General features: G+C 39.0%; 1 protein-coding gene across 2 annotated transcripts; it reads right to left on the bottom strand.

The window, feature by feature from the left end:
• Positions 1–140: 140 nt before the first annotated feature.
• On the bottom strand, positions 141–17,259 carry col28a2a (collagen, type XXVIII, alpha 2a). Of its 2 annotated transcripts, XM_085250399.1 has the most exons (37): positions 17,055–17,259; positions 16,741–16,878; positions 15,914–16,488; positions 15,254–15,274; positions 15,044–15,103; positions 14,037–14,090; positions 13,299–13,343; positions 13,189–13,215; positions 13,063–13,107; positions 12,889–12,933; positions 12,317–12,406; positions 11,935–11,988; positions 11,015–11,083; positions 10,861–10,929; positions 10,651–10,719; positions 9,226–9,294; positions 8,372–8,440; positions 8,174–8,242; positions 7,780–7,848; positions 7,597–7,668; positions 7,442–7,510; positions 7,288–7,359; positions 7,026–7,094; positions 6,842–6,910; positions 6,694–6,762; positions 6,510–6,578; positions 6,307–6,375; positions 6,075–6,143; positions 5,804–5,872; positions 5,635–5,715; positions 5,493–5,528; positions 5,370–5,406; positions 3,759–4,316; positions 3,384–3,673; positions 3,045–3,288; positions 2,227–2,403; positions 141–2,132 (listed from the first exon to the last, which is right to left on the bottom strand). In XM_085250399.1, exons 2-37 carry the CDS (start codon positions 16,868–16,870, stop codon positions 2,125–2,127), a joined length of 3,756 nt encoding a protein of 1,251 aa, XP_085106525.1. In that variant the 5' UTR covers positions 16,871–16,878; positions 17,055–17,259; the 3' UTR covers positions 141–2,124. The 2 variants fall into 2 exon arrangements, with proteins under 2 accessions (XP_085106525.1, XP_085106527.1); XM_085250401.1 differs by lacking the exon at positions 12,317–12,406 and having other exon boundaries at positions 17,055–17,257.
• Between the last annotated feature and the right edge of the window lie 511 nt (positions 17,260–17,770).

Consider the following 17,770-nt stretch of genomic DNA (forward strand, 5'->3'; position numbering starts at 1 on the left):
TGCTTAAGGCGAATACTTGATCCCTAACCATTTTCAGACAAAAATGGCCCCAATTCTTCTCCATATTTGTTTTATTTCAACCATAGTGCCAAATGCTTCAAATTTAAGCCTAGCTGGATTACTAATCAGGGCTTTATTATAAGCAGGTATGATAAGGAGGACGGTGCTAATTAAAACAAAACAAAACAAAACAAAACAAACAACAACCAACACCAGGGGAAAACAACAAAGCTTTATATTGAAATTATAATGTAATTATAATGTTGAGTTGCTTACATTTTAAATTGGGATAATATTTTTGTGAAAACTTTTGAAAACCTATACTATTTGCGTGTGTGTTTATGGTATCATATGCTCTGGATTTTCAATTTTACTGATTAGGATTTTATAAAACGGCAGTACAGAATCCACAAACTGGCAAAATACAATTGGTAGTTATACCAGTTTCCACTAACTGACATTATCCTATTTTACTGCAGACACATCAACATAAATGGAATTAGTGGAAACAATTGTAGTGCTTAAGTTAATAGATGCAAAGCAAACAATCATCCTTTTTGATTTTATTATTAAAATGTTTTTAAAAATCACCTGAGATATACAGACTGCTCAAATCAACATAACTTAAATGAATAAACTGCAGAAAACCTCAATCTTTACAAGAAGATCTGATCTCCAAAAGTTAATTCTGTTCATCTGGACGTAGTTTTTTGTGGGAGAAAGGTTTCGTCACTCATCCAAGTGACTTCTTCAGTCTCAGCTGACTGCAGGTTTCCCTGATCTTATAAACAGTACATTTGCATAATGACTGAAACCAGCCCACTGAAGGAACAATGGGCTGGGAGGTCAGTTCCTTAATCTTAATTATGCCAATTCTCATGACCATTGATCAACAACCACTGACCAAAACCCACTGATCAAAGACAACTGATCAATGGCCATGAGTATCGTTCACAGAGAGTTGGGGAATGGCTGCAATCACAGCATTGTAAGATGGCGAAAGATGTACAGAGTATCAGAGATGGTCTTTCCCTTTTCACGTAAATGGCCTCCTTGACTCCGCGCTCAAACCAGTGTTCCTCCCTGTCCAGGATGTGTACATCCTCATCATTGAAAGAGTGTCCACTGGCCTGTAGGTGTAAATAGACTGCAGAATCCTGGCCTGACGAGGTAGTTCTTCTGTGTTGTGCCATCCGCTTCGCCAGAGGTTGTTTGATTTCCCCGATGTATAAATCCTGGCAATCCTCCTGGCACTTAACAGCGTACACTATGTTACTCTGTTTGTGTTGGGGGACCCGATCCTTGGGGTGGACCAATTTTTGGCACAGCGTGTTTTGGGGTTTAAAAGCCACAGAGACCTGGTGTTTAGAAAATTCATGAGAATGTCATGAGGATTTGCATAATTAAGATTAAAGAACTGACCTCCCAGCCCATTGTTACTTCAGTGGGCTGGTTTCAGTCATTATGCAAATGTACTGTTTATAAGATTGGGGAAACCTGCAGTCAGCTGAGACTGAAGAAGCCACTTGGATGAGTGACGAAACCTTTCTCCCACAAAACGCTACGTCCAGATGAACAGAATCAACTTTTGTAGATTTACTTTCCTGGATGATTGAGAATGCATCAAGAAGAAGATCTGATCTGCAGCAGACCTCTGGAAGCAGGACACATGTAGTAAAACACCTTTGTTACTTTATTACAGCTGCCAGTTTTACCCATGTGGACACATTGCAATAGAATCAGGAAAAACCAACAGGAAAACACAAAAGTACTCAAAACACATATATCAGCATCATATAAAACATTTCACTAATGCTGTTTTACTCTAAATATATTCAGCATATATAAACTGCATGTCTGGGTGAGGTATAAGAATAATCCATAGAAGTTTAAGCCTAGGAAGGACAATACAATATCGCCGAGGTAAGAAAGGCTTTTTAATAAAATAAAAGTCAATCTGATTTTGTTTCTGTTAAACCAGGAACATGTCAGCTGTCTTTCTATTTATTAAAAATATTTTTGTGTCTAAGGCCAACTGTGACACAAGAGTCACAAGGCATCTCATTAAAATGAGGAAAGCTGAAGGTTGTAGAGCTGGACTCCTAGTGATGCTGTTTCCTCCTTTTATCCACCTGAAATGGACAATGAAGTGACAAAATGATACTCACAGAAGAAACACCAATAAACAAAAATGCACATTTACTGTTTAAAATCTACAGATTTTACCTCTTCTGAGCAGAACGCAAGTCTTCTTGCATTCATCTTCTGTTTCGTAACGGTTGCCATTTCCACCACAGCCTCCGTACCAGAACTGTGCACAAGCATTGGCCTGCTTGTCATAATACCAGCGTATGATATAGTCTCGGCAGGTGCCTTGGTCCAAGCTGAGGTCACAGCGGGGATCTAGACGAGGGAATGGTATGTGAGACACATGTTTACTAAAAAAAACATTTATGTGCTAGAAGAATAGACTTAGCCCTTTCCCGACAGAGCTAACGCTGATAGATTCAAGGTTTCTTAAAGTGTATAGTCAAAATTAGTTCTTGCAACAAGACATTGATACCAAGCTCATCAGCAAAGCTACAAAAAAAAAAAAAAAGGCTAAAAAGAAAAGAACCAATGTCTTTTAATGGCCCAATGGAAATGAAGATCTTGACCCTCAACTGAAATGCTGTGACAGGACCTTAAAAGAGATGTGTACAAATGAATTTCTGCAAATTTAACATACTAAAGAAAAACTGTAACAGTTGGGCCAAAATTCCAAAATGATGTGAGAGACTAATAAAGTTATACAGAAAACAGCTGCTTTAAGTTATTGCTACTAAACTTTTACAAGTTAGACTGCAATACTGCACAGAGTCCCCTGAAATCTTCCCTTTTCACGACTCTACTTTGGAGAATTTCCATGTACTACAACCCCACACTGCTTACAACCTTTTTTTTTTTATTAACACAGTGTATTGATTTGCCTCAGCAGGTAATTTTCATTTAGTTTTTATGTTTTTCTTTCTGTGACATATCCAGTACAGGAGTGTGGTACTCACCTCCAGGCTGAACTGGAATCACCACAGGCTGTAACTGATTTGAGTTTGAGGAGGAACTTGAAGTCAGTGTTGATGAAGATATTCCAGATACAGATGATGATGAAGATGATACAACAGTTGTTTTGGACACAGAACTTTCTCTACCAGGCGATATAAATGTTGTTTTGTTGACTCTAGACAGATGCTTGTCACCCCGCACGTGAGCCCTTAAATCTAAATCTTCACCATCATCATCCTCTGTTACCTGTGTGAAACAGCAGCACAGTGTTTCAATATTGCAATAAATACATTTACTGTAAGTAACAAAGTATTATGTAATTAAAACAGTGAAGACGAGACCTGAACAGGAAGAGGATCGGCACTGATGGGCAGTGTGAAAGTGTCTCCACGGCCACGGCTGTTGGTGTGTCTATGGTTTTGGATTTCTTCTTCATAACTGTTCCCATATCCATTGTTTCCAAAAATGTAACCATTGTTGCCATAGCTATTATAGTTATTAGTAGTTGCTCCATTATTTCCACTAACACTAAGCCCATTGTTACCATTCCGGTGTCCATTGGTAATGTGATTGTAAATAAAGGCACCATTTTCATCTTCACAGAACTGGCTGACAAGTTTGGACTCCAGTGCTGTGGAAAAATGAAAGAAAAAGTGGGATTATTAGGCATTTTAAATCTCCTCACGATATTTAAAGTATCTGGCTTTGACTTTCACCTGTTAGCGTGTTGAAGTCATCAATGAGGTACACGTGTTCACTGTCTGGGTCTGAGGCTATAAGATTGAGTTCCTGTAAGAACTCAGCCTGGGTTGGATCAGAGGAATTGACAATTCCCAGGGCGTACATCTCAATGTTTGCAGCGTGAGCCTCCCGCACAGCTACATCAAGCTTGACAGGCTCTCGTTTGTCAGTTTGACCATCAGTGATGACGATGGCTACTTTTCTGACACCGGGGCGGGCGCTGAAGAAAGCCTCCTGAGTCGCCTTTCTAATTGCAGTGCCAGTGTAAGTGCCCTCTCCCATGTAAAGCATTTTTCTGATCGTCTGCTTGATGTCCTGCTTGCTGATGTAGCGAGCCAAGTTGAATTCTAAATGAACATCCAGACTGTAGAGGACCAGGCCAATTCTGGTGGCGTTGCGGCCAACTGTGGTCCGATCCACTAACCTTGTGACGAAATCTTTGATGATCTCAAAGTTCTCAGGCCCAACACTCTCTGAGCTGTCAATGACGAAGACAAGTTCCATTGGCCTTTCCTTGCACTTGATGCCACATCCTGAAAAGGTATAAAGTGCAGTTAGTACATGACTGCTTTATTGCACATGTGCAGTTTATGGGCAAAGGCAGACCATCAGCGGCTACTCATACTGGCACAATCTGCAATAACAATAAACCCTCTTAAACCTAGGAGTGTTGCTTCTGCAGCTGGTTGCTATGATGGCACCTGCAGTTCATCCAGTGGCCACTTGAGGCTGGCTCCATAACTGAGTCAGTCCCTACAGACTCAAATTTCAAAATAACCAACTTTACAACAAAAATATGCATGTTGACAGTCTGGTACAAACAGATTTTGGTCTTTAAAGCTAATTTTCCTCTTTTAGCTATTAAAATGATAAACAAGCTAGGGTCAGGCAACTTTATGACAAGTAGGTGTCGACTAGGCCACTAGCTAGTTCTTGCCTCAGCTAATACAAGTTCTCGTGGATTTGAAGTGTCAGTGGAATATTTTTATTCCAATTTATTCTGAAGATACCATGGCTAATTATAGTTTTTAATTTACTAAAACCCTGTTTAAGAAGTCTTCACTCCAGGTTTTGCGAGTGCAATTCTAGCATTTTCTGTTTTATCTCACTAGTGCATGTATACTGTATACAGATGATCTAATGCATTTGTTAAGCACTGCAGTCTTTACATGCACTTTGCTTACTAAACAGAATAGTATTAAGTACTTTAACCTGTCATCAAAACATTTTAATTTCTTGTTCAAAACATCCATAGATGTTTGACTAAGTTTAAACTAGAGGGGCACATACTGAGCACATCCTCCATCAGTGCCAATGTCAGTGCTCCGTGTTGCATTGTAAAGGCATTTAAAGTCTATGGTTTAGAATGCAGACATTCAAAAATACAGACAAACAAATGGCATAATCATATATTTTTTGGCTGCTGCTTTGGCAAACTAATAAAATACCAGCATGACAGTAATGAATTCAAAGCTCCTCTGCACACAGATTTAAAAGATTTAATTGCAGATTTTACTTTGCCACATTGTCTGTTTCTACACAATTGTTTATTAATCATTATTAAAATAGACAAGGCTCAATCTTACCACAGATTTCTTTGATCAGCTTAATAATTTCTTCTCTCTGAAAAATATGGAAAACATATGTCAGTGGAAAATGTTTTTACTTTTTTGAATGGCCCCAAAAAAATGTTGAATTACTGAACTTACAGTGAGGCTTGGTTCTCCCTTTTCTCCAGGCCTTCCCTGTAATTTGAAAAAGGATGAAAAACAACATTCACGTTTCAGTTTTGTGCTGTTAAAAACACATATGAGTAATTTATTTACTCGTTGTTATTTTGGTCTATTTTACCATTTCACCAGGGACTCCAGGATCTCCCATGTCTCCTTTTGTACCCTTTATCCCCCTCTCACCCTGTAGTCCACGATCACCCTATCATAACAGAAGAATAAATTATCAGTCAGAGACCAAGTAATCCGACATCAATAAAATATTTGAAAGCAGCATGTAAATTCATCACTTTTTCTCCAGGAGGCCCATCTCCCCGAGGCCCTCTAGGCCCAGTCATGCCTTGCGATCCTGGCTCACCCTGAAATTAGACTGTGTTATTCACTGAATCATACAGAAGAGATCCAAACTCAAGAAAGGTCATAAATTATTTTTGTGTTTATCCTGCGGCCGGTTTGCCAGGCAGTTCACTTGTGAAACATGTCAGCACCAATAAAATGCCGCTTCACTCTTTCATATACAAAAATGAATGAATGAATATACAAAACATATAAAAAACTTACCTTTGGACCTTGAATACCTTCTCCTTGAGGTCCAGTTGGGCCTGGAGGACCTGGCCTTCCAACATTGCCCTTAACACATAGAATTTCAAGTATATTAGTGAATCCATATTCTACACAAAGCAGCACATACATTAAATATGTTCAAAATACAACTTTCAATATTATAATTTGTCAACATTAGAATTAGCATGTAGAATTAAAAACAATTAGATCAAACTGTAATCGCTCTTACTAGTGGTCCCTGTAAGCCTTCTCCTGGCGGACCAGGCAAACCTGGCAATCCTCTAAACCCAATGTCTCCCTGAAAAAGACATGATAGTATAAAACAGGCATCCTTATACATATCAAACCCACCTCCCAAAAAACAGCGATGCAAAAACTATAATAACAGACTAACTAGATTATCCCAGAATCACGTAGCATGTAGGTACAAACCTTAGGTCCAGGAAATCCCACTCCTTCTGGGCCGGGCTCACCTGGTAGTCCTGGCTGGCCTGGAGCACCCTGGATAAAGTACAGAGATTATTCCAGTTTTAGCAACCTTGCACAACATTAACTAATTACAGAGTTGCAGGAAAAACATTTAGAAATTTGTCATGTCTTGGCAGTTGATACTAACCATAGGGCCAGGGATGCCTTGGCCTTTTGGGCCAGCAGGACCTGGTAAACCTGGATAGCCGCGATCACCCTGGTACAACAAATTCAACAATGAGGCCCAAACCTTTGTGTTTTAATCAGTGCGTCTAATAAATTAGGACTGCATTTACCTTTGGACCAGGTAGTCCATGGCCTGTTTCTCCAATAGGACCAGGTGGGCCAGCGGGACCAATATCACCCTGAACGCGAGACAGTTAAGTCTGACTACAGCAACAGTTTTTTGATGCATTATGTTGCATCAGACTACACTGGTGGATGCTTACCAAGATCAGTGTAAAGAGAAAATTTATTTACCTTTGCACCTGCTATGGACCGTCCCTGCTGCCCTGGCATGCCCTGCTGGCCTGGTATCCCGCGTTCGCCCTGGAAGGAAGTTGTTGAGGAACTTAAGATCCTATTCACACTTGTCTTTATTTTAACAACAAGTGTGCTGCCAACAACTGGTAGAAGACTCATTTTTTTGGCTTCGTTCAAAGTTTGGGTTAATGTGTATACACTATCACGGACGCTTTGTACCACAGTAAGATATTATCATCATGTTCTGTGAAATTCTTACTTTTGGTCCAGATGGTCCTGAGACCCCAGGAGGTCCATGTAACCCACGGATGCCCCTAACACCCTGGTCACCCTGGGAGTGAATACCAAATATATTTTGTGAGTAGCATTAAGAAAACTGTGGGATACACAAGACTACTGAATTATAAACATACCTTCTCGCCTTGAGTGCCAACTCCTTGTGGCCCCTCAGAACCTCTTAAACCAGGCAAACCAGGCTCACCCTAAAAGAACGAATGGGTTTATTCAATAAATAATAAGACTTTTTTTCATAACCATTGTTAAAATGATCAGTCAGATACTGCTTTACCTTCTGCCCTGGAGCTCCATCTTCTCCTGGCAGACCAGGCAGGCCACTCACTCCTGCCGCTCCAGGTTCTCCCTGTAACAGCAGAATGTTTTCACATCCAGCTTTTGCTGTATTCAGTACTGTTTTATGCTGCTAGACCAGGATTAGCCTGACACACTTTGTTCAGGAAATGTCTTATCTTACCTTTGGCCCAGGTTCACCAACACCTGTCTCTCCTGGAGCTCCATGCTCTCCTGGTAAACCTTGGTCTCCCTTTGAAGAGAAGTCATATTCTAGTCATATCCTACCATGTTTAATTAAACTTAAATCTGAAAACTTAATATTTCAGATTTAATAATAATTCTAAATTTGAAATATTTTACCTTTTATTTTATTCATTTGTAGTAGTTTTAATTTTCTGCTGTCTCTGTTTGATAACTATGGCAAGCAGCTAAATTATTTTGTCCTGATATAACAGGACAGGGTAAAGTTAGTTCTAGACTGACCGGGAATCAAGTTCTTATCTTGTCTGCGTGACTAAAGTAAACAAGTAAACCCGAATAATCTGAATATGCATCTTAAGGGTTTTTTAACAAACCTTGGGCCCAGGTAGACCTTCTCCTGGAAGACCTCTGACTCCTGGAGGGCCTCTTGGTCCTTCATTTCCCTATACAATAATAATAATGATTCTAGGGTTATTTTAATGTGTGGTGCTACTGCATTCCAATTCCTCAGCATATGTGTCAGAACAAATAAAGGCAATCAAATAGCATTTAGATAAAGATGTCGCCCTGACCTTTTCTCCCTGTATGCCCACTGCTATTGGTCCAGTTGGCCCTGGCAATCCTGGTTGGCCCAGTTCTCCCTGGGAATAAACCATCATAATCATAAATACTTACTGTTAACATTCATGTGTTCACCCAGTGTTAGCTGTAGAAGAGAGGGTGAATGGATCCCTTTCCTCTTTTGTGATCCCTGAGATTTTTTTGTGCACTTTGCATTAAATTTGTGTCCTTTTGGTTTCCCTTTCATTAATAAAGATTTAAAGTTGATTTTGATTTCAGGGAATCACTATTGTTGCACAAAAGTATGCAGGCCCAGTCTCAGCCTCCCGGTGGGTTTTAGTTTGTTTCTGAAAATGCTAGAATTAGTATTATAGTGTATAGGAAACTCATATCGTGAGAAAGACTGTAAAGATCAACAGCAATGCAAACAAAAACTCATTTTTATTTTATAGATTACACTTCATCATATCCTGTACACACATACAGAATATGGTTATGTACAGTAAGTTCCCAGACTCATTTTATCTTCATATACTGTATTTTCACATTTGTTGTGTTTATCAACCTTTTTTCAGGTTAATAAATGTTTAACTCACAAGCAGCCAATGAAAGATTGTGTTATAGCTACCTAACTGTATAGTATATAGTGCAGCCCTGCTGTATGCACTACCGTTAACATTCCCACAGTAACCAGATGTTTAATCTAACGCACTCCTGTATTTTGCCTCACTCAGTCACAACATTTTTATAATTGTAGCCTAAAGGACTTCTAGAGTTTCCCCTTGTGGATTTCATTAGAGTCTTTGTTGTGAACAGTCTTTGTTGTTGCACTGAATTTTCTTAATTAACTTCATTTACAACCCACCTTTTCTCCTTTGATGCCTACACCCTGCTGTCCCCGCGGTCCCCTGGGCCCTGGCAGCCCTCGATCCCCCTGTAGACCAAAGTCAGGTTAATTCCATTAGTCAAGATTGGGTCACAGCCAAATCCCACTGTTTCAGTAAAGCATGGCAGGAGGGCATGTTTGCTCCTGTTGCTGAGTGATTCACAATGATCCCATGACCCAGGAATGACATGTTTTTGTTTGTTTGTCTTTCTGACAATTTTTGAGTGTACAATACTTTTATCTAAACTAGTGTTTGTTCATTTAAAAAATCTGAATGGAGAGGAGGTTTTTTCTCAATAGGATGGTATAGTAAAAAGTATAATCACCAGAAAGTCTGAAAGCGATTAAAACTGCTTGAGGACATTTCAGTGTTAATTCCCTCAACAAATAAAACTGCTTTTAGAATTCTTTACACAGAAACTTCAACAACTTTATAAAGAGAGTGTTGCTAACATTATTTTAGGTTTTTACTCTTACTCGGTTATTATACTGTTTTTACTTCGCTGTGGTTAGGTTGTTTTCTTTGCTGCTACACAGTAAGACCTGCTGTCATTAGTATTAACATGTCTTGCTAAGCCCTTGGTTGAATCCCAGCTATCTCTATTTGAATGAGACGTCTGCTGTGTGTTTTTAAATGCAGCATGTGGCAGCATGGGGAAAACATAGTTTTTAGGCTTAACAACAGAGTGTGTATACACGCTTGAGTGAACGCCTGTATTGTGAGTCAGTGAGCTGGAACAGAGGCTGATTTTGACAGATGTGTATCAACTAGTTACCTGAGACTGAATCATACACTCTTTGTTTCTTTTAGTAATGCTCGCTGAGGAGCTTATTTAATCACAATTTATGTCTTTGTAACCTTCAGATACAGCAAATGATTCATGGAATATTTACTGTAATAGATTTTGAAGTTGGTAATGATGAAAGTAGTTAGTTTAAAGATCATTATAATGAAGGCAGATTATCTGCAGCACTCATTTTGTCTAGTAGTGTGAGATCAGAGGTGTGTTTTCAGTGTCGTGATATAGAGGTGAAGCACTCTCAGATTAGTTCAGATCAATATTTTGCCATATTTCTTATGGTTTCAAAATAGTGTTTTCCTCCTCTATTTGCAAGATTATGCAAAACTACCAGTGTCACATTTATCAAAAATTGGGGAGAAGTGGAGCATGGCTGAAGAAAGAACCTATTAAAATGGGCTTTGGTTCAGGTTTGTTTTTCCTCCAAAATCTGCGATTAATAAATTATATCTTATCTTAAATGCAATGTAGGACATTTGCCTTGGTGGAGGATACACTAATAATGTTTAATATTTTTTCAAAAATATCATTTGTCTTTCACTCGCCTGCCTTTTAAACACAACCCCAAATTTTTTATTCTCTAATGATAGATTTAAAGAAATACCTTTGGCCCAGGAAACCCTTCACCTTGGGGTCCTTTTCCCCCTTGAACACCTTGTGGTCCTTGCGCCCCCTGTAAAGATAATCAGCGTACAATATAGCTAGCTGTAAGTCAAAATACAGACTTTCTTCAGAGAGCAGATCTCCCACTAACACCAACACTGACTTCACAGCTATAAAACTGTAGCACAGACTCTGATGCTTCTGAACTTACAGGAAGGCCGGGTTCACCCACTCCTGGAGGACCATGAGGACCTGGTCTGCCCTGGAATCCCATGTCACCCTGAAGAGAAATATTAGTGCAAATTAGTCACCCAAACACAATCACGACGATCAATATTCAGAGGAAAGTTCATAACATGACTTGCTTTTGGTCCAGGAAGCCCAATACCAGTCTCCCCTTGAATTCCTGGAGGGCCGGATGGGCCCCGTTCACCCTGTATTCACAAACATATTATTTAAACAACTGTATGTTGGACTTGCAAGCATTAGCATATAGACGTACTGAACGACAATGTTTATATCTCTCATCGTTTGTTACCACTTAATTTAAACCTTTAGTAGCTTGGTTTCATTGTATGAAAAAGATGGAAAAAGGACTGAAATGTTTTATTTTTTCCTGTGTATAAGGTTAAGAAGGCCCAAAGGTCATTACTACATCAAAGGTGAATCTCAAAGTTGGGGTAATGGTAGCTGTTATCTAAAGATAAGAAGAATAAGCTCAAAATCATGTAATCACTTAGACTGTTTAATAAAGTCTCTGTCTACAGTTTTAATCTGAACTGATACAAGGAATTAATACAAAGACTTGTCTTACAGCTACTCGACTTGCTTGTGTGCTTGCACAAATTGCATAGGGACCACCAAGACTCCTTGTAATCTTTCCAAATGCATACAGGTCCTCACATGGTGAGACACTGAGCATACACAGACTTTCCATGTGTGTTATTAAGTGCAAGCCTTGTTGGAAAAGCTGAAGATGGTGTGGGCACCCCATAATCTGTATTTAGACACAGGATATGGGCCATTGGGAGAGCCTAGAGTGAGACTTTTTCATTATGTTTTTTTCCCTGAGCTCCTGAATGGAAGTAATGATGGGGAAGACATTGGGTCATTGCCAAGTCTTCACGCAGGGGTCTATTAGAAGACAACCGGCTTCTGTGTTATAGAGTTATTACCGAGGTAGAAAAACTCTAACCTCTTGTTTATACTCAACATAAGAGGAAATGCAAAGGTCACAGCAGATGTGCATGGTAGGATAAGTAAAAGTTGTCAGAAAGTGGCAGACCTGCTTTCCCTGGGGGCCCTCAGGTCCCCTGTCTCCATGCGGTCCTGGTAAACCCTGGATAAGAACAGCATACGGTGACTGATCATCACTTGAAATATCACAATATTGTGGGTGTGCAGTTCAAATGTTGACACAAACATTTGAACTGTTTAGTAAATGGAGCAAAAAACAGCGTTACTAAATGCTAATTGCTAAAGTGCATAACAAAACAAATTCAAAGGTAATAATCCAAAAGAATGCAGGACATGAAATGGTTAAGCACCAGAAAAAAGAAACTGACAGGATTTCAAATGAAGCTTATGTGTAAGTTTAATAAGGAAAATCTGTAATCACTCATCTGCCTGCTTCCCTGTCCCTATCTCTGCTGAACCTGGTCACTCACAGCTCTATCCAAATCTCCATCTTCATCTTCGCCGGCACCAGTGTCTAGACTCCAGGAGATCCTGTCTTTATTCCTATCACTGCAGGCATTCTGTTACGATGGGTTATCATTAACTAATTGCCAAATAGCTCAACTAAATGCTATATTTCAACAAATCATCTTCAATAATTCCTAATGGTCTATCCTTTTTAAAACACACAAAGCATCATTTACAAAACAAGACACAAGTGAAACAAAGCTCAGGTGTGAAAAATCAACCACACCACAAACCTGTGATGCCAGATGATCACAGGGAAACAAAAGCAGCAAGTACAAACAAAACAACACAAAAAAATGATGCTTCATGATAAAATTAGGGGAAGAAAACAAACAGGTGACACTAAGGCATGAAGGCTACTACTGAACAAGATGACAAAGACAGGAGAAAATATGAGTTGCAACTAAAAACTGATGAAAAACAGTGATGAAGACAGTACCCACTGATTCTGAGGTATAACACTTTGCTGCTCTGTTTTGTCTGCTTATTAAGTTGCTTATTAAATTTATGTTAAGACACATGAATTCATACTAACCTGCAGGCCTCGGGGTCCTCTTTCTCCTATTGACCCCTCAGGACCCTGAAACACATTAAACAACCATAGGAAACAGACCATAAACCCAATTACCATATACACAATTAGTAAAATCCATTAAATTGAAAATGTTAGTTAATGTTAGAATGTTTAATACCAAGAGCAATGTCATACCCTGTCTCCTTTGATTCCTGGAGTGCCACATTCACCCCTCTCACCCTGCGCAGAAATTACAAAAACAGTTCAGGCTTCAATTCGCTCCAAAACATCCCACCACTGTTACTAATCTAAATTTCATACCTTATCTCCTCTGTAACCTGGTTTTCCCTGCAAATAAACATGATTGAGACGCCATGTGTGAACAAGTTTCAGAAACAATGAAGATGCTGATCACAAATAGTGTCATTTACCTCTGGACCCTCTCGCCCGGGTACTCCACTTAATCCTGCTTCACCCTTAGGTGGGATTAGAAACAGGTTTAGAAACAAAAATGGATACTTGTACATTATTAGTGTGTTAAAGCAATTCAGATAATAATTCTGAAATAATTTAGAAAGACCTCATAGTCACTATACTTAATGGAAGCCAGTAAATAAAAGTTAAGATTAAGAAAGACAACACAGACATTTCATAGTTACAATGTAAATCAATACTAGCATGTAAAGCAATGTTGGAAAGATGTAAATGTAGTTCTTAAACATTTTAATTACAAAGTAGCTCTTAATTACAAGACGTAAACATGGGTTGAAAGCTCTGCAAGCATTTATAGTCATGGAAAAAATGTCTGCTATTATACAAAATGCATGTTTATCATCATAGGCACTAAAGTTACCCTTATGAACCTAATTTCTTACCTGCTGTCACCAGTATATTAGAGGTAAGGAAGAGCAACAACAGATTGTTATTCACATATTTTTAAATACAAGGTAATATGAATATGAGGAAAATAAAATCGGACCTAATATTGAACCTTGTGGTACTCCACTGGACACAAGCGAAGAAGTGAATTAAAAGCACGAGTTTTGTAAGTTCAGGGAAGCCTAACGTCTTTTTGCAAAAGACGGAAGTATTAAGTATCTCATGAATATTTCTGCAAGCTAAGAGCTTAACATTCAGAGCAGTCCACATATCTATCAAAGGGCACACACCTTTTGCCCTTTAGGCCCCGGGGCTCCATCATCACCAGGGCGACCTTTCTTTCCCTGGAAAATGCAACAAAATCAAGATAGAGATTTGATAATTTGTTTTGTAAATTCTGCATTCTTGTTGCTGTGCACAAAATGACTTCAGCAGATAACACTATGACCTTTAACCTCAACCAAGTTGTTGCCGAGTAACCGTGTGGAAAAAGGTCAGGGACCTTTCTGACAGATCTGTATGATCGCTGAAAATATGAAACATGAAACATCTTGTCCACATGGCCATAGGTCATTGTTTTGAGCTGCACCTGGATAGTGTGTGTCAGTTATTATTCATCAGAAATCCCTAGTTTGTGGTAATTTTACCAATAAGAGCAATTATGAGAACCTCTTAGTCTGAGTGTAAGAATGTGAAGAATCTCTCTGTGGTGAAAGCACCTGGTCTCACAGTAGTTGTCAGTCAGTAATATGACTGTCTGCCGATAACTTGACCACGTTATCTGAGCAGGAGAAGGGCTTAAACTAAAGTTGTTATGAGTAAAATATGTGAGTATGTGTGTAGAACAGCTCAGATCATCTTGTGTAAGTATTCTTCTATCCTCGTCCCATTGACCATGGCAAGATTAGTGAGATTTACTATGGCCAAAGAATCAGTTTTACAGGAAGCTCTAAATGTGATGCTTCTGTCTTCCATGGGTCACATCCGATGTCACATTAGTATAATAACTAGATGAGGGTAAGTAAATATATTTCTCTTCAAATAGAAGATGAAAGTCTCTGGTCCTTTTTCATTAATCTTCTTTAAGATGGTGGGATTGAACCACCCATCCTCTTTGTTTGTGCAAATGCCTCTAAGCTGCATTTAAAAAGCAAGCAATTATCCCGTCTGAACAAAAACGACACAGCAATCATAACTAAAATATCAGGTTCGTATAAAATGTTTCTGAAATCCTTCTCACCGATGAGTGCGACACTTCAAAGAAAACTCACTGCTTATGGTGTATTTTCATACTTACTGCAGGCCCACTGGGTCCTCTCTCTCCTTTGTCACAAGCACATCTCTGAGCCACTGGGCACTTCAAAGAGCAGAGATACGATTATTAAACTGTGATAAAAGCCATTTTTTAACAGTCAATTAAATTAAATAATTTAGCTACTTAATGACATTTTATTGAATATCAAATATCTACAGTTCGTGTGAGTTAATATTTGTAACTTGTACTTACATCTTCATCAGCTAAGCCAATCTGCAAAGAAAATAGAAATGGACTTGTTGTCAGTTGTACAAACATACTTCAGACACTTATTAGGTTTCTTCTGTTATTGCCAAGATGTGTTGTCTTGATTCAGCATAACTTACGTGTCTACATGCATTGGTTTTGATAAAAATTTAGGAAATAATGAGATTTTGGTATACAAATCTTAACTTTGCATTATCTATTAACTTTTAAAGTCCTTTAAAATGATGAGTTACAATGAGTGAATGAGTGTGTGTAATAAATAAAGTGGTCAGATGCAATGGAAATGGATATATGCACACCATGTATTATTCCACAGGAAATCTAACCGCCTTAACCCAATTATTAATTTTAATTGTTAAGGCAGTTTAATATCAACAGTAATACAATTAGAGATTACCAGACGGAAAAGAAAATCCTGGGGGCTTTTCCTTTGTGTGTCTTTTTAAAGGTTCGGGAGAAAGGCATAAATCCATAACGGACATGAACATCTTTCATTTGTTTTTTCCACAGCACTGTCATCACTTCATCTCTATAAGATTTCATGAAGCTTGCATATCAATGTACCAACTCCCATTCAAAGCAAATACATCACTTTTCTTTTTTGTTTTGTCTACTGAGAGATGAGCTTTAATGCTAAATACTCACAATTTCAGTGGAGATTTTTTCGACTATGTTATTATCCTGTAAATTACGGAGAAAGACAGAAGCAGGGGAGCTGGCAAGGAGGCGGAGATTAGCAACATTGGCCGGCTCATTGGCTGCTCGGGTGATGCCCAAAGTGAAGAACTTGATGCCCTGGTTTTTGGCTTCAGCAACAGCAGAGAAAATGTCAGGGTTCCTTGGGTGGGAAACACCATCTGTAAGCAGCACTGCTACTTTGATGCTGTGGGGGCTGGATTCTTCCAGGTAAATCTTGGTCATGTTGGTGATGGCGTACGTGGTGTAGGTGCCATGCCCAATGTAGACTACTGGGGCTATTTGGGTCTTGAAATTCTCTGCTCCTCTCCAATCTCTGAAGGTCTGCTCTGTGATAACGTGGCTGCTGTACTGCAGCAGAGCAACTCTCAAACTCAAGCTGCGTCCAGTCTGCAGCCGGACACCTCGGAGTCTGTCCACCATGTTCATGGCAAACTGCTTTTCATCCTCATGATTGTCTTTTGCACTCTCAGAGCTGTCCAACAGGAAGGCAAGTTCCAGGCTACAGTCTTCATCAAGGATGGCTGTGACCACACAGAACAAGTTATCTGATTAACTGATTGACTGCATCTCAATCAATTTGATGAGAAAATGCTGCAATTTTTGTAACAAATCCAAAAATTTATATTGAGAAGATGTAAAAAGTTTTGCAAAATCAGTTGGGGTTATGAATTTGTGTTTCTTATTTTGTTGAAATATACTGCTTAAGTTTTGAGAATGAAGAAATATTAATGCATCACTTTAAAAACTGTCTTCTTTATTCATTTATTTCTTACCTTGATCATTGTAGATATTTGCAGCAAGAGGTTTGGCTCCAGAATTCTTGATGGTTTTCCTCGCTTGGTAAAAGTCTTGGGCCCATATGCTGGAAAGTGCTGTGGCCAGCAGCAGTGGTGTAAGAAACATCCTTGCCCCTTAGAGAATACAGCAACGACAAATTAAAGTCAAAATTACACTGTACAAAAGAGGTCTTCACATCAAATCAGAGTGTAGCAGGTTGTTTTTTGGAGAAATCAAACTCTTAAATGTGACATTTAGAAAGGTAGTAGATCTTTAAAAGTATTAAGAGACTTTCTTCACATTGACTTACAAGCCAGCTTCCTGTGCAATTGCTGCAGTCAGTCCTGTTTTCGGAGTCGTGAAAAATGCAGAATTAAAAAAGGCAGCAGGGTGGGCAGAGGACCAGCAGAGGACAACTAGCACCGTGGGTTGCACTTCATTGATTGTGAAGCAGCAGTAGCGTCAGTTCTGCTGGGAGAAGAGACTAAGAGACCCTCAGACATTCACTCCTCCTTTATAAGGAGGCACCGACAGACCAGATCCAATGGAGCAAGGCCAACACTCCTGCGCTTGCCTGAGGCAAAGAGATCGCTGAGATATGTTTGAAAGAGTGAAGCAATGTAGTGCATGTTTGGTGAACTTGGTATTTTAATGACTACAAATTGAACTACAGAATAACACAGAATTATATTCATCATGTTAAGTAATGGATTGAAATCATTATAGTTACAGAGTTTAATTAGCTGCATTTAGATTCTTCTATAATCATTAATGTCATTAAACTCACTATAGTTAAATAGCGTTATGTTAGATGCTTAATTCTTTGTATTTGCTGTGAGCTCGTAAAATTGGAATGGTTTTAGTGATGTTTTTGTAATTAAATTCCATAAGGGTGTGGGAGGTTCAAAATTTAAAGGCTCTAAAGCCAAATTCCTTGTCACCTTCGGTCTCACTGGGGCTTTGGAATGACCATAACAGTGCTGCCTGTGGAAAAATGGGTTAAAAGGTCCAAGATTTATGTTCGCT

Source organism: Mchenga conophoros, linkage group LG16 (assembly GCF_057382185.1).
Source record: "Mchenga conophoros isolate Kocher_MC1m ecotype Shallow Benthic linkage group LG16, M_conophoros_male_GT1.1, whole genome shotgun sequence".
NCBI classification, from domain to species: Eukaryota; Metazoa; Chordata; class Actinopteri; order Cichliformes; family Cichlidae; genus Mchenga; species Mchenga conophoros.